Source organism: Vidua chalybeata, chromosome 3 (assembly GCF_026979565.1).
Source record: "Vidua chalybeata isolate OUT-0048 chromosome 3, bVidCha1 merged haplotype, whole genome shotgun sequence".
In the NCBI taxonomy this organism is placed as follows: Eukaryota; Metazoa; Chordata; class Aves; order Passeriformes; family Viduidae; genus Vidua; species Vidua chalybeata.
Genome location: NC_071532.1, coordinates 4,645,556 through 4,664,995, shown reverse-complemented (window position 1 = coordinate 4,664,995; position 19,440 = coordinate 4,645,556). Strand labels below are relative to the sequence as shown.

At 47.3% G+C, this 19,440-nt stretch overlaps 1 protein-coding gene across 1 annotated transcript; it reads right to left on the bottom strand.

Annotated features, from left to right (window-relative positions):
- Positions 1 to 42: 42 nt before the first annotated feature.
- LGALSL (galectin like) lies at positions 43 to 10,352 on the bottom strand. The gene is made up of 5 exons (XM_053939061.1): positions 9,555 to 10,352; positions 9,346 to 9,417; positions 9,070 to 9,158; positions 8,437 to 8,614; positions 43 to 5,707 (listed from the first exon to the last, which is right to left on the bottom strand). Exons 1-5 carry the CDS (start codon positions 9,585 to 9,587, stop codon positions 5,564 to 5,566), a joined length of 516 nt encoding a protein of 171 aa, XP_053795036.1. The 5' UTR covers positions 9,588 to 10,352; the 3' UTR covers positions 43 to 5,563.
- Between the last annotated feature and the right edge of the window lie 9,088 nt (positions 10,353 to 19,440).

Sequence of the window (19,440 nt, the reverse complement as noted above, 5' to 3'; positions counted from 1 at the left end):
GTCTGAGCATTGATAGTTCAGATAAAAGACAGAACAACCTAGTGAAGATTTCAGGTTTTATTGTTATTAAAAGTTCATTATGAAACCAGCACAACACATAAAAATAGATCTGTGGTGAATGAAACATATTACTGTTATTGCCCGGGCGTTTTGTGCACACTCTCACTTTTTAAAATCAGAAGCTAATGAATACAAGACATTTCACCAGCAAACTGTGAAACCAGTGTTCCTGCAGCAGAGAGAGGCTGTGCTTCCTGTTGACTCTATCCAATGTATAATGCAGTCAGAAATAGTCCTCTATTCACGCTTAAAAATAAACTCAGTTTTAGAGTATGCCCCAGCTGAAAATAACTGGAGAGTGAGAGCTAGAAATAACTCTTTTCTTAGGGGACCTATTTCCATGAAAGTCAAAGGGATTTTTGACATGGATTTTAAAAGCAGAAGGACTTAGCTATTTGTTGACAGACAGATGGAGAGGCCTAGCAACAGGAGCTAGGGAGGACCTGTGGCAAATAGGAATTTATTATTTTGATGTTGCACATGCTGCTGAATCTCCTTGTTGTAGTAATTGTCTATGTTCATTGCAGCAGTGATTGCTGGGAGGAGCTGGGAGGGTGTATCAAAGCCAGATAGGGCGTCTGCAGCTCATTTATTTTTTCTCCCTGTTTGGGTTGGCCTTGGTTCTAACCCTGCACACCATTCATTGCAAAGTGACTTTCACCTATGTGCTTTCTAATCCATGTGAGAAAACCAGAACAATACCACGATTACAAAACCCCTCACCAGGCCACTTGCTGCTCCTGCACTGGTGTAAGCTTTTCTTCCTTGCTTCTGAGCTTATCACAGAAGGCATTTGAGGCCACCTTCAGCCCCTGACTCTTGTTCCTTACATTGTCACATCAACTCCAGGGGTGCTGGGAGGTTGCTGACTGGCTCAGCAGAATTGTTGTTCTGCAGTTTTCTGCATGGAAAGGTCTCTGTGCAGCCTCAGTGCAGAAAACAGTGCTGGAGTTCTCTGGGGGGGAGCATTATCCTGTGGATAGGAGGCCAAATGAGCCCCACATCAGATATCTTGCTTGAATGTCTGTGGAGAAAAAAATACCTTAGTGGTGTGGCTACTCCTACATTCCCCTGTTATTTATTTGGGAGCTTCTTTTACATCAGGCGAGTAGGAACATGAAGCAGTCCACGCTGTCCAAGCTTGTAAGCAATGTTGGTTTTTTGCCACAAGTCCTGGTAGGGAGTTGCAGAAGGTTGGCAGCTAAAAATGTGGGGAAAAGCCCATCCCTGGGAAGCTGCCCTGCATCTCCATAGCCTGTGCCCTTGTCTGGCCCTGAAGTGCCCACTAATGCCCTCTGAAGTCCTGCTCTCTTAGGACTACAGCACATCCTGCTACCCCAGCCTCACTACCAAGCTGATGAGCGCTGTGGCCACTCTGGCCTCGTTTCCTCCACAGTGAACAGTTCCAAAGCCGAAGATAGAAATCTCAGTGCTGTTCCCTGAGTGGGAAATCTCTGGGCTTCACCCTCAGCCTCACAACAGGAGAGTGACAAGGGTGGAAAGCTGTCACAGCAGAATGGTGATTAAGGCTCTCCCTTTGTTTTTCAGGCTGTTTGAGAAAAACAGCCCTTGAGAAAGATGCTAGGCCTCAAGCACATGTCACATTCAACCGGTTCAGCAATATTACGCCTGTTTCTGCTCAAACTAGCCAGGGAGGGGAGGGACAATATAATATGTTAGTGCAAGTTCTCATAGACAACATATGAATATTTAGTACAAAATGTTCTTTCAAGGTGGGGCAAACATTTCTAATTGTGACACAAAAAGAAGGTATTTTGTAACAGTTTTAACAAGTTGCCTGTGAAAAAGCGTTTGTGTGAAATATGTTTAGACAGACTACCTCACATGACACTGAAGTATTTCAAGGCTCTTTCTGAGCAGGCAATAACCTAGTTTTGTTTTTTTAAAAATCAAATCAGCTTTATCAAAGCCAATCCCAAACATAATTAAATAATTTGGTTGTGATTTTTTTTGGTTAGTTGGATTTTTTTCTTTTTCCTCTTTGGAAAAATAAAGCTATGCTAAGCTGAGTGTTTCCACTCCACATGGGTTTTACCCATTCAAGACTTCTTTCATTGCGGAATCAACTTCCTCATTCAGAGGAAACCACAGACATATTCAGTTAATAAATTTTAGCATAAGATTTCAAAGGCTGGTTCATTCACTCCTGAAGTCCTGAAGAATTGCAGCTTCCAAGAGACTCACAGACTATTTCTCTGTACTGAAAAGCATTTTATAAACCTGGCCTAATTTGGAAACAGTCTTTATTTCATGTCTATTAGGGCTTACATCCAAAACTAAGATATGAATAATCCCCAAATTGTTAGGAGTGAAAAATTCAGGTATAAATTTTGCAGTGCAGTCTCTCATTTGAAACATTTGGATTTGACCCAAAGTCCAACTAAGTAGGAACAATTAAGGCCGCAGTTTTCTCTTACACTGCATGTGCAAGTGTTCTGCAGTTGCATTTTAACATGATCAGCCAGTGTAAGTCAAGCACGAGTGGAAAAGCCCTTGGTTACAAAGACATCATCCTTTTTTTGCCTGCTATCTCCTGGTTGTGCCAAGAGCAAAAGAAAAATAAAGAGGCTTCCAATCAGGTAACAGACAGTTGTGTAATCTTTCTTTAACTGTGACTTTCTGCCCTTCTTGAGTTCTCAGCCAAGCCATAACCCATCAGAAGAGGATTCACAGCCATTCTTGCCTTGAAGCTTGGCTCAGAAACCACAACAGGCCATGTGGTGGAGTTATGCAAAGGCAAAACCAGAATCACGGTCAAAAGAGCATTTTCCCCAGAGAGGAAACTCCTGGAGCAGGAACAAATGGGAGTGCCCAGCACAGCGGGTGGGAACAGGAGCAAGGCAGGAACATCCCACCAGAGATGCCCCTGACACTGCACTGAGCTCACCTTGGCATCCCTGGTGTAGGCACTGTGCTGCGCCAGGCCCCCGCGGGAGAGAGAACGCGTGGGGGCTGTGAAAACCCAAGGCAGCCAAAAAGATTTTTCCAGGATACAGTACAGGCATGGAGAGGGAATCTCTGCTGGTGGGCTGTCAGGGAGATTCCCTTTGGGTTTGTGCTACTGTAGGGTCATGGTGCTACTTACACTTCCCACTGGCCCTGCACCAGCAAACCTGGATTTGGATGTCCAGCTGGAGAAAGCACTAGGCACAGAGGGTGCTAAATTTCTCTCCAAACAGAATTCATCCCCTGCCTGCATCAGCTTTGGAACCATAGGGAATTTCCAAGCTGGAGAAAAATCCAAAATACCTCATGTAGAAGCACCTTTCCCTTGGATTTTTATTATAATAATTTTTAAGAATATATTTTGTACCGAAACACTGTCAGCATTCTTTATACAATGGAAAATGACACAGTCATTATGTATCATGTAAAAGAGTAAAAACAGAGCAAGACAGGAACATTTCAGTTCAATCTGGAGTACAAATAGAATCTGATGTACAGCTTAAAAGCCACACACCAGATAAAAAGTTAATATGGAAAACAACAGGTTCTCTTTTATTTTGGAAGTAGAAAGAAAAGTCAGGGAACGTAAAATGTTAAGGCTAAAAATTAAAATTTTAACTTGTATTTTACAGGTGGTAGCCTGATTCTTAATTCATCTGCAGCAGCAGCAACCCCCTCTCTTTACAAACAGATTTGCACTTGCAAGAAATAAGAATCAGGCTTCTATGCTCAGAGGACTCTGATTGACCTCAACAGGCTTTGGACTAGAGCCACAGTTGGAATTTCAGCTTGCAAGTCTAAGGCTTCTTAACTGCAGGCCAAATTAGCACAAAATGAGGCTCTGCATTGGCATTCTACCCTTAACTTTGGATATTCCAGTTCTGGTTGCTTTAAACCACACTTTTATTGCAGGTTTAACATAGTTCCATGTGTGAGATACTTTTTTTGTTTTTTTCTTAAATACTGTGCTACAGAGGATGTTTTTGTAGTCTGTTTTTTAGTCCCTATATTATGTGTTCTCAAAATTGCCTAAATGTATGTTTATATCATGATTACAACTACTCAGAAAGACCACTGTGAGCAGCCAAGGAAAAAAGTGTATTTAGTCCTAAAGAAGTCAAGAAAAGTGGCTGTGTTCATTTATACTGTAGCGCAATGACTGTGTTTATACAGCTATACCTACTATTTAAAAAGCTACTTGAAAAGTTATTATTCATGTGCCGTAGCTGATTTTCAAGCATTAATAACTTGGCTGTCTAGACAAGTTTTAATTGTCATATCAAAGGCCAAATATGTTCTCAAATAAGTGTAAAGAATCTCCCATCTCCCTTGGAAAGAGGCTGGTTCTCTTTCTGAATGAAGAGATTGCCAAATTTAACTTTTTCTCAGGTTATGAAAGCACAGTAAAACCCATAGATTTGCTGTTTAAGGTTTTTAAATGGATCGACTTCAACTCTAACCCATCCTGTGCAGCAAAGTTAGTAAGCCCTGAAAAACAGATTCTAGTGAATATGCAGAATTCCCCCCCACCAACTACCATGCCCACGTTTTCCCAGGGCCTAGAGGGCTCCATTAAAATGTAACTAAATGTGCGATAGGAAACACGGTTTTTCAAGAACGATATGTAAAGTTTACCCGAAGAACCTAAGACATTTTGTACATTCAAAATGTTTACACTTTGCTGTTCTTAATCTTAAGATTGTTCGTTTTTACTAATAATACATACAATGAGTATAAATAAATAAACTACAGATAAGTTTTAAAAATTGTATTAACAATACGTTGTGCAAAAACTCATAACAATCTACATTCTATGCAAATACCCTGACTAAAATACACAGGCTGTGTCCACACACCCTCAGTCAGTTTTTGCACAGTCCTTGGGCCAAACCAGCAGCTGAGGGCAATCAGCAAAATTCCATTATGAGTTATGGAAGTAATGCTGATTTACACCAGCAGAAGGGCAGGCCCCAAGGTTTGTGCAAAAATGCCATAGAAATCAGTGGGAATTGTGCTTGACTAAGGACTAGACAGTTTGATTGTACCCCATTAAAGTGAGTGGGAGTTTTGCCATTGATTTCCATGGAACCAGGCTCAGGCCCTGGGTAAGGACGTCAGCACATGGCCCTATGTTGTGCTACACTACTCCACTTCAGTGCAGAAACAATATTTGCAAAAGAAAAACTTGTTTTTGTCGTCACTACTGTTCAGTAACCGGTTTTAGCGCTGCATTTCAGAGATTGCCTTTTCTGTGAGATTTGAAACGGGACTGCAAGTCTTTCTGAATCCATTCCAATTTGATTATCCAGCACAGGTGGGCTATTTTGATCCAAGAAAAACGGCTCAATGTCTATAAACCAACAGTGCTCTTCGTTAGGATAAAACACAGCCCGGTTCATCAGCACAGGAGTGAAGAACTGCATGCGGAAAAGGAACAGGGCAGCCTTCCTACCATAGCTGTATCCAGAGCCGGCTGTCACTGCTCCCAACGGACGATGGCACCTGAGCTGGTTTGGAATCTGCAGTCCTAACAAGCTCAGCCCAGTTTTGTAAGCTGAAGATCTCCATTTATCTTTATTGTGTCAATTGCTGACAGTGTTTCAATACGGTGGTAAAAATCAAAGAGCTGATGTCCATCCACAAATATTCTAAAACGGGGATGCTCGCAAAGTATCTCAACCTGCAAAAGATAAAATGTTGAAGCATGTTGTTCACAGTGTAACTGGGAAGTTGTTTCACAGCACACAAAGAGCACTTCAAAGAGCGTTGGTGCAGCTGCACATTGTGCTACTTATGTGCCACGCAAGAGACAAAGGTGAGACCAGTTTGCCCCCTTGATACCAGTTACACTATGATGGATCTGCTCTTACTGCACGAGGACATTAATCCAATCTCAAATCTCACGTTGTCCTAGCAGTAAGCACGTTGCAACCCAGTCCACTGGCTACTGGAAGGTTTTGTGTCTTGGAATAATGCCAGAAACAGACTCAAACTGCTAATCACAGCGGGAGGAAATTTAACCTCCAACCCAAACCTTGCGTTCCTGGTGTGGCAGTTTCAGTTCGAACCGGGCAGAAAAGACTACAAAGTTGTTGGTTTTGGTGGTGGTTTCTTGTTTTTTTTTCCTTTTCCTGCATAAGGAGGCAGCTCCCTCTGCAATGCTTTCCACACTACTTTAAATTTACTGGAAGGGAGTAAACACAGAAAGGGGATATAAGTTTGTTCTCCCCTCCCACACATACACAGCTGCTGCAGAACTAAAACCCCTTCACTCCTGTGGCTGCAGACAGTCCCTGTCAGACTAGACTCCATCCTAGGGCTGCAGTGAAGGAAATGCAGTGCAGTATTGCTGGGAGTTCAGCTAGACAGTTCTCAGGAGGCACAAACAGAATTGGGGAAAGACACAGCTCATCCCTCTTCCTGAGAGACCTGCAGAAATGCTCTGGAAAAGCAACAAAGCCTGGAGCTGAACAAGCTTGGACACGTTGGGAGATTCCTGATGTTTGGGGTGGCTTGAGAGGGTGTCCTGTTGTTAAGCTTTGCTGGAACTGCCCCAGCAAGAAGTTGGGACATGAGGGCACAAAACATGCACTTATACAGGCTCTTGGAGACCTCCAGGTCTAGACACACTAAGGAGAAAATCTTCAGGGAAGCCACATGTAAATCCTGGGTCATTTCCAGAAGCTGGAAGTCCAGAGTGAAGTGCTGCTACCAGACACTTCACTCTGCTGCTATTACAGTGTATAAAAATGGGAACAGGGCCCGTGACAAACTGACTGTGCCAAAGCCCAAGCGACTTAGAGCACGTTGCACCAGGAGAAGTGGCAGCAGGCAGTCCAGGAGAGCTGGAACTCCTGGATCCCTGGTAGTGCACCAGGTACCAAGGAAGCGGCTGTGCTGCCATGGAGCTCCTGTGTCACTGCAGCAGAGCCTGCCTGAGGCCTTGTTATGTAAAAGATATGGTTAACACTGCTCCCGGTCCGCTTTTCACATCACCCGCGGCCACGCCGTGGTGCTAATTGGACTGGATCACAACTAATTGGCAAGAACACTTAATAGTCTTAATTTATTCACTCAGATGGAGACCATCAAAGGTACAAAGTCGATTGGGAGCCTCAATTCTGTTTGGGCATTTAGGAAAAAAGGAGGAAAAAAAAAGGCAAAGTAACTCCCCTTCTACAGTCTCCCATGCTAGATGTGCAATATTGCTGTCCTGTAACATCATCTCTCATTAGTGGGACATGCACAAAACTTGCTCTGGGTAATTTGTCTGGCTTGTCTGAGGGCCCAGTCACCACCCAGTGCAGAAGGCAGTGGAACCCTTTCAGATGGAGCAGGACCCAGCCTCCAAGCCTTTTCAAGTGCATTTCCCACACCACCAAAGGGTGTTGCCAGTTCTGATGGGAGGGTGAGTTTGTAGAAGCAAGTAGAGCGCAACCAATTTGCAGCAAAACCAGTCATATAAACACCCTCTTAACACCAAGCATCTGGGGAGATGGTGAGCTTTTGGGGTTGGGGAAGATTATCTTGGGGGCAAGAAGGATTAAGAGAGTTTGGCAGCTGGTCATAGCACTGGCATTTAGCAGAGGGGCCAGTGAGGTTTTGTAAGAGGGACAGGGAGGAGGAGGGGTTTTCTGGGTCAGCTGCATGGAAAAGGCATGCAGCCTTTTTTCCTCAATGTAGTGAGAGGGAAGCAGCCCTCTGCAGCCGCACACTTTGTTAGTGCTGATTTGCAAAGACATCTTCACATAACCATAAACACTACAGATGGGACTCTGCTTCTAGGTCAACCCAGTCCATCCACAGCACCACAGCACTTCCATGTACACTGTTTTCAAGTGACTACAGATTTAAATGTGATGGAAGGTTTAATCCCAGGGTTCAGAAAAGAATACCACTATTGCTTAGCTGTTTAATCTGCTAACACGAAGAGCTACGGTCAACCTTAACGTAACATCCCTGGGGACAAAGGATGAACGTGATCCTTATTAGCTGCACTAAATTGCAAACAGTATGTCCATTAAAAAAACCATCAATATATACAGCAGCCCCACTGAATATTAACATTCTCCGGTAATAACTTGTAATGCTCTAATAACATAGAGGTAACTCTTAATTTATGGTTATAAAACTAAGCTCAGGAAGTTGCGCTTCATCACACAATATTACAACCTTGTCATAGCGCCCAGGTGAGGTGTTCACAGCCCCAAGTGAACTGCCTGCAGCTGCACGTAGCAGCGGGATCTCCACGCAACTCGATGGATACAAACAAACCAGCAACTGGTGTCTCCACCGGAGCAGTGCTGGCTGCACTGTGATTTCACGAAAGGCACGTCAGGTTCTGCTGCAACTCGTATCAAATGACACTTTATCAGACATGGTGTAAGCCACTGCCATCCTGGTACTCACCCTAAAAGGCTGGTCCGGTATAAATGGAAAGTAAGGAATAGACGACTGCTCTTCCCCCCATTCTCCAGCTACACAAGAGTTTCTGACAAACTGTCTCTCTGTAAACACAGCTTTCAGTTCTATGGCTACATCCGCAGGAGGATCTTCTGACTCCCCACAAGTCAGACTGATGCCAAAGCTGCAACACAAACAGAAGAGCTCTCATTCAGCCAAATAAGCCCCAAACGCCGCCAGTCTTATTTCTCAGCTTATTAAAGCCATATAGTGGCACAGGCTGGAAGACAGCTCAGCTCGTTCAGAGCTCTCTGAAAGCTCAACAGGGACAACAACATGGTTATGGAATACATATGTGTGTGTGTGCAAGGTGTTGGGCATATTTCTGTACATATATGCAGATACATATGCTTGATATGCTCCTTCACTCCCAAGTGAAAACGGAATCCCTTGAAGAAATGCCCCCTCTACGGGTCAAAGGAGAAATCAGCACGCTATATTTAAAATGATAAAAATAATCCTTTCCAGAAAGGAGGGATCCGTGCGGATGTGTGTGTGTGTACGTGCGGGTGGCCGCCCCACTTCGCCCCCTCCCCGGGCCCGGCGCCCCCGGCACGGGCAGTCCTGTCCAGGTGTTACCTCTCGGGGTTGAGGTCCACTATGCCCATAACTAAGATCTTCTTTCCCGGCCTCATTCCTCCTTTGATGTGCCCACAGAAGGGGACGATCTGGAAAGGACAGGGGGAAGGTGGTGAGGGTCAGCTCGGCATCAGCAGCGGCCGCCCTTGTGCAGCCGGAGCTGAGCGGGGGCGGGGGACAGTAAAGGGGTTAACAAAATAAAATACACCACCACCCCCACCAAAAAAAAAAAAAGAAAAAAAAAAGAAAAAAAAAAAAAAAAGAAAGGTGATTTACCAGGCGAGGGAAGTACACATCAGCCTGCACCGGAGATCCCAGCGAGTTGTTTAAATGCCCGTCCTCTATTTTCTGCAGGTGAAAAGGAGAGCGCTGAGGCAGGGCCAGGCGCAGCCCCCCAGCCCGCCCCGCTCCGCAGGTGCCCTGCCCGGCCCCCAGGCCCGTCCCGGTGTCCCGGTGCCCGTCCCGGTGCCCACAGCCGCACTCACCAGCGCGTCCCGCTCGGCCACGGTCCCCGCCATCTTGTGGAAGCGGTGGCGGCGGCGCTGGGGACAGGGCGGGGGAGAGGGAGGGAGGGAGGGATGGAGGGAGGGAGGGGGGTCTGTGGCAGCCCCGGCGGCGGAGGGGTAGCGGCGGAGCCGGAGCGGAGCCGGTGCAGAACTATGAAGGCGAGGAGGTGGAGGAGGAGGAAGAGGAAGAGGGGAGGTGGCCGGCTGGCACTGCCTCGCCCGGCGGGGAGCCCAGCCCTTGGCCCGAGGGGGAGCCGGGCAGGGCGGGGCGGGGGCTGCTGCCGCTCGCTCCGCAGCCCCGCGGCGGGGCCGTCCCTCGGCGAGCGGGGAGAGCGCGGCCCCGCTGGGCTGGAGGGACGGCGGCGGGGCCGGGCCCCTCACCTGACGCCTGCAGGTGATGGGTGCCTGGGGAGGGGCCGCAGCAGCCCCGCGCCCATCATGTCAGGGATCACCTTTATGTCCGGGCTTGGACGCCTCGGCGAAGCGAATGTGCCGAGCCGGGCGTCCTGGGTGACTCCCTTCCTTCCAGAGGTGGGGAAACTGCTCGGCCCCTCCGAAATGAACCTCCCCCCCTCTCCCCTCCGTGCCCCGTGGCGAGGACCCTCAGGGGGGCTGCGACCCCGAGCGGGGTCGGTGGGCAGAGCTCCGAGCGTGAGGGGAGTCTCCGGGCCGAGCGCGGCCGCAGCTCCCCCGGGCCCGCCGTGCCTGCAGCCTCCGGCGAGGTGCGGTAATTGCATAAGCCCGTGCCCGTGAGCTCCCATTGACATGCAGTGGCCGTAGTTATGCAACGCGGCGGTGTCTGCGGGTGTCCCGCTCTGCGGGAGCTCGGCGACCTCAGCCCGCGGCCACCGGCCCTGCTCGTGCCGCGCCACGAATCCCTCGCCTGTACCACAGCAGGGGTGACTCGACCCCGCCGAACGTGCTGTCATGGTCTTTTTGATGAGTTCAAGGTCTTGGGAATTGAGGAAGGCTTTCTTGTCGCTTCTTCCACTGGGATTTGGTGGCATGAGCATCCCTTTAGGAACGTGACACAGCAACTGGATTTGGCCTGTGCTCTGCAAGAGCTCACACAGGGGCCTTGGCTTTTCTGCCTCTTGCTTACACACTGGGCTGGGTTGGTGAATGTCCCCATCCTTCCTCCTCCGAGGCACTGTGAGGATTAATTACATTGAGTAAAGTGGAGTGGGGGAAGCAAAGTCACTGCAATATTTAGGGTTTCAATATGATGGTGTCCGTTGGGAAACACCTGCAATCAGTAGGTGATGCCATTTGAGAAATCAAGAGGTACTGAGTGTAAGAACAGATTGTGCAAGTGTTTAGACGCCTGGCTATTTTTTCAGTAGTGCCCACTAATTTGGGCATGTTTTCCTCTCTGGATGCCCAACTGGAGATGGCTCATAGAAGCTCACATTTGGAAGTCATGTACTGAAATCGTGGCTTCTTCAGGGTGTACCAGCACAGCTGGGCACAGAGGCAGTGAGCATCCCTGTGGCCCAGGTCTTGGCATGGGAAAACCACTGGACTGTTTTCTTCTTGCCAAAATACTGAATGTCTCATCACCACATGGAAAAGTATCTTCCTGGAAACTGAATTTGTAAATAGTGCAGTAACATGAACCCATCACACATCAGAAACAGCTGGCTTTACAGTGGTCAGGTGAGTGCATTCACAAGTTTACCACAAAGTGGAACTGGAATTAGCTTGATGTGTTTCATCTCCTGTATGCTGCTCACCTCACCATGATGCCAACTGCATTATGTTTTCTTTTTCTGTTGGCCTAAGAGAGAACAGAAATCATCCTAAGCTTTATTTTTAATTTAGTTGTATGGTGTTACACATTGTCCAAAGAGCTCTTTTCAGAACCCTGTCTTCTCTGCTGTACAGAGAGACACTTTGTTGGATAAAATTAAATTCATTGGACATAAAATCAGGCCAGCCAGTTGTTTGTGCCAAAGCACTATGTTTTATGAAGGGAGAGGCCATCATTATGTATCTATTTTGTAGCTGGTTTTAAAGGGACTTTTTCATTTCAAAATAATTAAATAACAAGACTTGTCCATTTGGCTAGCTGCTTTGCCTTGTGCTTGTCTTTTTGGCTTGTTTTCCCAAAACTAGCACAAATGCAGCATTTGTTTTGTTGGCCATGGATTGACTGGAACAACCCGCACTATGAAATTTTGATGGAAAAGGACATTCGTAAGTTTTTAAAGCTCTGCTGGCCTGTGCCTGTTTCTGTGCCATGTTATCCTCTTAGCCTGTGACAGTCCAGGAGGATGCTGAAATCCTCTGTGTACCATGAACAGTGTGAGGCAGCCAGAGAGGAGCTCTGCCTCAGTGTGCCGCTGTCCTGCCTGCTTGATGGTCACTCCTGTAGGGAGGTGTTCTCCAGCAGAAGATTACCTGCACTGCCCAGCAGTCCATGGAGCAGGATTCCATGTCTGGGCAGCACCATGCCTCTCACCCATGGAGGGGCTTCCTTGGGACCCAGCTTCCCAGGAGATCCCCCTCTGCAAAGAGCTGCAGGGTGAGTGCTGCACCTAAGCTCCTCTACTTGTTCTTCTGAAAAAGGAGAGGTCTGAGCCAAATCCGTTCCGTCACCCATGTAGTGCTTGTTAAATCGTGTACAAAATAGCCCCCATTCAGTATTTTTAACAGCTTTCTTGACAGGGAAGCTCTTGAGTTATCCTACTTGAGGGCCTGAGCTTGCAGAACTTGTGGTAGTAGCTGGAGCAACATGATAAATATCTGTGCACCACTGAAATGGTGCTGAAGTACAAGCTACCAAACTTGTCTGGTTGATCAAGTGCAAAAAAACCTTGTGGACAGGTATTGTCTTCCATTTCTGGGTTTGTACAGCCTTTTGCTCAGTTGGAGCCTGGGACTCTTGAAATGCAGAGAATCATATAAAGATTAAAAAGAAGTGGCATGGTGTGAACACCATTTGGGAGCAGTTAATGACATGCCCAGCCCAGCCACCAAAGCCATTGCTGAGAACTGGCAAACCCAGAACTTCATCTTAATCCCAGCACCTTGTATCTTGCAGCCACTCCCTTTGATGATTTAAAAAGGTGTATCTAATTCTTAGCTGGCCTTCAGTGGCAAGGAATGCAGCACGATTGCAAATTTGGTGTGGTATAATTACCCTGCCTTTCTTGCCCCATTTCCACTGACATTACTCTCCTCATGCCTGGCTTTATAGGCTGACTTGTAGAACCTCTCTGGTTTGTTTTGCTTTTTTAATGACAATGTTGAGAGGATGGGAGGTGTTTGCTGGTTTCATGGAAGCTTCCTTTGGTTTCTGGGTGGCAAGGCACCTCACTCCTGGTTTTTGTAAGACTCGGAAAAAGCTGAGTAATACAATAAAGGAGAATGTCTGGGAATAAATGTGATTCAGTGGTTGGAGCCAAGTGTTTAACAGTTAAAGGAAATGCTCCTTTTCAGGATTACACCTGAATGGCAGTGCTGATAAACAATTATTTTGATTGCACAGTGGGCTTTTTTTTACCTTTGTAGCTTTGCCAGTGCAAATCCTCTGTTAGAGGTTTTTTTTCAGGCATAAATTTACCCTGGGCGGGGTGTCCAAGGCAGGACTTGGGAGAGGCTGGTACTGACAATTACAGGGGTTTGGAAGGGGCAGGGGGCTGGAGAGCAGAGCAGGAGATGTTGTTCATTCCCTCTTGCTGCGTGGCTTCAAAGTGTTCTGAGGACAGGTTCCTCTGGCACTGTGCACCGGGGTGAAACCATGGGGTGCTGTGTTCTGGTGGAGATGTCCCTGGGCCTGCCCTCCCACGCTCACCCGTGGGAAAGACAAGTGACAGTTATCAGTAGGGACAGCGTGGAGGGAGTGTTCAGCAGCCTGTGTACTTTCACAGCCTTGTGCTGTCACATCCCTGTGGAGGGAGGAGGAAACCCAGGGCCAGGAGCAGAACCCCTGTCTTGACGTTTATTTCATGTGGCTTCACTGCTTCTTGTTGCCCCCTGAACTATTGCAGTCAAGGGTTTTGCCCTTAGGGTTTGAGCTCTGGCTGTGTGTGAACCCCCTGGAGAAGTTGGTTTTCTGGGGCTCCCAGTAATAGATTGTGTAAACTGGTGTTTAAGGAGGTGGTCCTGGTGGCTGAGTTGGTTGGTCACACACAGAACTGCTGCACATCTGGTATCAGAAATACCTGATAGTCTTGAAGACTGTTTACTGAAGTTTGCCCCAGGATCTGAGGACATGTACATAAACACATGTCAGGTACAGTGGAAGCCACCTCCAGCTCACTTGCTTGCCCCTCCTTATATCAAACAGCACCCACAGCTCCCTCTGTCCCCTGGACCAGCTGTGGCTGGGGAAGAAGAGCAGGGAGGTCACCATGAAGACACAACACTTGTTACCTGCTTCTTTCCCACTGGCTCCTGTATTGCCAATTTCAGGTGAGTCACGGTTCCCACATTAAGAGGCAGGCAGGAGAGGTTCCCAACTGTGCCCATGCCACACAGAGGGCAGAGGAGGGAGCCAGAGCTTGGACAGCACCTCTGTTCTGCCACTGTGCCCTTCCCCACGAGTGCAAAGACCCATCTCTGCTCTCCTTCTGGGGTCAGCAGGGCCTGGGGCTGTTTCTGCAGCAGAAAGGGCTGAGGGTGGACACACTATTGGGGTAAGCTGGGGGATGCTCCAGGCACAGCTGGGTAGGGGAACACAGCTCCCCAGCTGGGGAGAGGTGTCCCTGTGGCTGCAGCAGGAGTTGCCTGACAAGAGAGAAGAGATGGCTTGGAGCTCAGCTCACTCCACGTCCATTCCTGCTGCACAGGACACCACAAGGAGCCAAAAGAGCCTGGGTGACCCACCTGGAGCTGAGCTGCCTCCATGCCATTGAGAGTCTCTCTGCTCTGGGCTCAGTCACTGAGTGCTGGTGCTCCAGCCAAGCAGCAGAGGCATCACTGCACACCTTCTCCTACTTCTCTCTTTCCCAGTGGAGTCCAGCCAGTGCTGGGAGCCTGGAGAAACTGCTGGAGGCCAGCAGAGATGACAGTGGGAAACTTTCAGCTGCCTCTGGCTATGCTGTGGTACAGGGATGTGCAGCCAGTGGAGTGAGCTTGTGTGGGAGGGAGGGAAGGGGAGTCCCAGGGTGCCAGTCAGGGACATGGAGAGGTCTGGGGGGCCACCAGCAGCGCTGGTGGGTGCTCCCTGGCAGTACTGGGAGAAAACCTGTCATGTAGGACAGGGAGCCTGGGAGCACAGAGAGTCCCAGCTCTGCTGTGCTCAGTCTGCTGGTGCCAGGTGACAACTCACCAGTGGCTCTTTCTGCTGAGGGGCTGCTCTCCCAAAGGGAACAAAATCCTGCCTCCTTCTGCCTTCTGGTTTTCTCAGAGTTACGTGACTCTGTTACTCCAGGTACGTATTTATGTTCATCAGCTGAAGCACTGTGACTCCTGCCCCCCCCAGTTGATGTCCACAATAAAATGGTCTTCTCCCTCTTCTGAATGTGTTGCCACAGGATTTTCTGGAGTGGAGAGCTGCTGTCTGGGGATGAATCCTGAAGGAGGATTGAGTTTGGGATTGTTCCTTGTCCCAGCATCCTTCCTAACAGCTGGTCTGGGTTGAGGTGCTTTAGTAGACAAACCAAAGCAGCGTATCCCACCCAAGTGTAGAGGCTAAGGGACCTGTGGAGGTCTTCTGGTCCAACATCTTCCCCAGGAGTATTCCCTAGAGAAGGATGGCCAGGACCATGTCCTGGTGAGTTTAGGGGATCTCCTTAGAGCAGGGCCACGTGGTCAGAGTGGGGGTGGGACATAGACAGGGCATTGTGCCAGGAAGGGTTGTTGTGGATTAGAGAGCCTGGGTGTTGGAAATCTAATGAATTAATGGTGAATGAGTGAAATGACATGTTAGATTCCTATGTTTAAAGGGGATTGAGCCTTTATTTGCCAGGGCTTTCTGTTTGCTTTCCTAATGAGCTCATAAAATATAGTTGAATTTATGAAGTACCTTGTACTGCAAAGATGAGGTATCCAAACATACCATAACACTGCTCAGTCCAGAAGAGGCTTCCTGTAGCTTTTCATTGTCTGCAGGACAGGGTAGGAGCTGTTCACTATTATGAAAACCTCTGCAGGGAATATTCTTCACCTGTAATTTAAAAAACCTGCCTTAATATTCTTGCTTTTAAAGTACTTTCTGCAAATGAAATGTGGAACATGGGAATCTCATCTTTATGTTTTAATTGGTGGCCCCAGCAGTCCTAGTTATATGCAGAGCAAATTCTGCACTTAATCATATGTGAGCAGTGCAGTCCCTGCTGGATTTCCTGGACACCACTGGTTTGTCCAAAGTGCTTTGATGGTTTTGGTGCAGTAGGAGCAGAGCCAGCATCTGACTGAGTCCCAAACATCTGCAGGTACAGTTTGAAACTCACAACTTCTCTTTATCATCCAACAATGCCTTCAGAAGACCCCATTCAGTCAGCACATCTGCCCAGGCTGGGAACAAGGCCATTCCTGTGAGGAAGAGGAGAGCTGGGACCTGCACTGAGTGGCTGATCCAGCCAGGTTTCCAGGCCTGTGCACATGGGTTTCAGGTGCTGCATTCCCACCCAGCACTTGTTGCAGTCTGAATTCCTCTTCCTGTCTGGGTCATGTGAGGTACCCTCCATGAGCAGCACTTTGCTCTTACAGGCATCCTGCTGTGCATTGCAGCAGTTCAGAGCTAAATAATTTATCTAGGAAGAATGTTTTCTACGTGACTGAGAAAATGGAAGAGAAGAGGAATATTGCAACAGTAAACTGTGGGGTGGACAAATACATTCTGCCTCTCAGTTTCTGAGCATTGCACTTTGCCACTTTTGTTTCAAAATTGCTTTCTCTCCCATAATTATCTTCAAAAGAGAAAGCTGATCCAATATGTTTCTCTTTATATATATATATACATACATATTTTAGGGTGGTTCATTGATTTCCATTTTTAATAATGAAAGTGAATAAACAAAAGAAAAAAGCCCCACAGCAATATATTACCCAGTATATTTAAAATAGAGAGAATGCTCATATGTGCCGCAGCACACTTCATCTCTGGACATCAAAGTGTCTCATAGAGGTCGTAATCCTCATTTCAGAGATGAGGAAACAGAGGTGCTGAGAGAGAAAGTGGCTTAGCAGGTCAGTGACAAAGCAGGGCAAGAGTCCCCTGAGCCTGTACTGCAGGCAGGGGTGAGAGAGCAGAGGAGAACAAACCTGTCTTCACCTAATCAGGACAGCTGAGTCCCAAGTGCAGTGAAGGCACAGTGACACTGCAGGGAGAACACCAAATCATGCCACAAGCCATAGAGCCAGCAAAGCCTGGTTTCTTCCAGTTTTGTGTCTAGTCCAGTAGTTCAGGGTTGTCTGCTGTTGGCCTTTGATGTCACAATAATGGGGCTCCACTTGTCTTTCTCTCACCAAGGGTACTGGGGGAGTCTGGCTTCTCAGCTTTGTTGTCTGTTTTCCCAAAACTTTGGGGTACTTGAGAATTTTTGAGCCTTCCTGTTGTCTGTGATCACTGAGGCAGTGGAGTCACAAAGAACTCATCCTTGCATGTACACACAAGCATGTTTGTCTTGGCATTGCAGTTGGGGGTTGCCTTATCCTATGGAACTACTCAGTCAGTCAGTACTTTAATGCTGCAGATCTGGGGCTTTTAACATTTTAAATTCAACATTTTCTATTCTGTAACAGAGTTCTAGAACTGGATAAAGAGTGGCACAGTAAGGATGTTCACAATGTTGGTTCAGTAACCACTTATGGGAGAATGTTTCCCAAGGGGAGAGACAAAATTGGACTTTCAGCTCTGTAGCTTCAACTTCTTTGAGAGCTGAGAAGCTCACAGCACAGTAAGACTCATTCATGTTATTCATTTGATGAATAACTTGAGTGAGAAGGCTTCTTCATGCCTGCAGCCATGCCCCCTTGGGTCATGGTCCTCTCTCATCTTGTTACCCAGAGAGGGAGAGGTTCAATGGGAATTTTGATGGGAAGATCTAACGAAGCGAGCTGTAAGCTGTCTTGATTTGTAAACTCTGGAAATACTGGGTGGGCTGTTCAGCTTCCTTGATGGTAAATTGAAGCCTGCTGATAAGAGGTTGGTTTTTTTAACTTTAACAGACCTGTTAAAGGTAGGCCATGGGTGCCACAGGTCTGCTGGCCAAAAACTGAAGGCACATGCTCTAAAGAACCCCCCATGTATTTTAAAATGCTTCTAATGGCTCAGAAGAGAGCATCGTGCTCTGTAAGGACTAGATGACAGCTGCTGGATGAGTGGCGTGAGTTTCACGTTGTGATATGGCCATAAGTTAATTGAAGATCTTGGCGTGTTCTCCATAAAGGGATTTACCTCTGAAACATAGACACAATTTGGGAGATTGTCCCACTCTACTCATATTGTAGGAAGCAGCAAAATCAATGGGAGTTTACAAGTGAAAGCTGGTTTGCTGAACAGAATTTTTTCTCCCTCCAGGTGCTGTGAGTGACACTTCCAGTGGGTGCTGCACTGGGTGGGATCCCTGAGTGTCTGATTACTCCTGGCAGGATGGTTTATCTGGAGGGTAAGGCCCTCACCCATTACCTTCTAGTCCATTGGCTGTCTACTGGATGTTTTACATCCCCAGGTGCTTTAGTAATCTTCTTCCCTTAATATCAAGACTTTTTGCTGATTATCAATATGTTCCTTGGACTAATTAGGCTTTACTGGCTGTTGTTCAAAAACAATTATTTGGACAACATACACAAATGGTGGTCAGGGAGGGATACCTGAAGATCCCTCCTCTTCACACCTTACCAGAAGAATATTCTTTTTACTGGGCTAGGTGGTCTTGATCCTCCATCTCTTCTGTGTCATGAACCCAACATTCCTCATTGGTTGCCCAGTGGTCTGATGCCAAGACGAGCCAAGACATCTTTCCTTCCCTCCAGCCAGTGTGGGTGCTTTGACAGGATGTGCTGGATTGATCTCAGACTGAAGGTGACATTTCTGTGTCTGCCTTGCCTTTGGTGAGTGTCACAGTGCCCTTAGTTGATGCACCGAATCTGGGCATGACAACATGAGAGATAAAGCAAGGAACAATCCTCCTTTGTTCCCATGTACCAGTGGGATTCAAAATCCACCTGGAGGAGGCAGGAGGTGCATTTTCTTAGTGTTTTGTGTAGGCCACTTTAGGTGTTAATTGCAATTACCCAGCAATTATGGTACCTCATATTGAATGTGTAGGTGAGTAGCTGGGGTTTGGGTATTTCCCTGCTGGATTCAAGCACACAGAGGGAGGTGGAGGAGTTTCTGTCACCACACCTAAACCCTTTGTCAGTCTTGGGCCAGAGCACCCAGGGTGATTAATTGTTAATGATGGAGGAGCTGCATTGTTTGTCCACAGAATAAATAAAGCATATTTTCCAGCTGTTTCCTACTCTAAGTCTCTCCCTGCACCCTCCAACTTCCCCACATCACTCCCTTTTCCCGATCTCCCCATCTTTTCTGTGACTTTCTTCTGCTGTTTCAGCTTTGGTGGGCGATTTCCAGGATTACAGAGGGCTTTCCAAGGGCAGCCTGAATGTCCCAAATGTCCCCATACAACCCCCTTGCCAAAATAATCTGTGTCAAAAAGTGATGGTTTTGCCTTTTTACAATGATCACATTTAATTATTAATTAAATATCGAGGTCAGCAGCCACTCCTATCCCTAAAGAAGCGCTATGCCTTTTAAGCAAGTGGAGCTGGAGGGCAAGGGCATTCAATGATCAAGCCATCTGCAGAAGAATTGACCTTTCCATTTGTCCTTCAAAGCCAAGGTTGCCGTATTTTCCCAGAACCTGTGACCTATATATCAAGTTGGTGTCCTGTTAGGGTGGCTGGTCCTAAG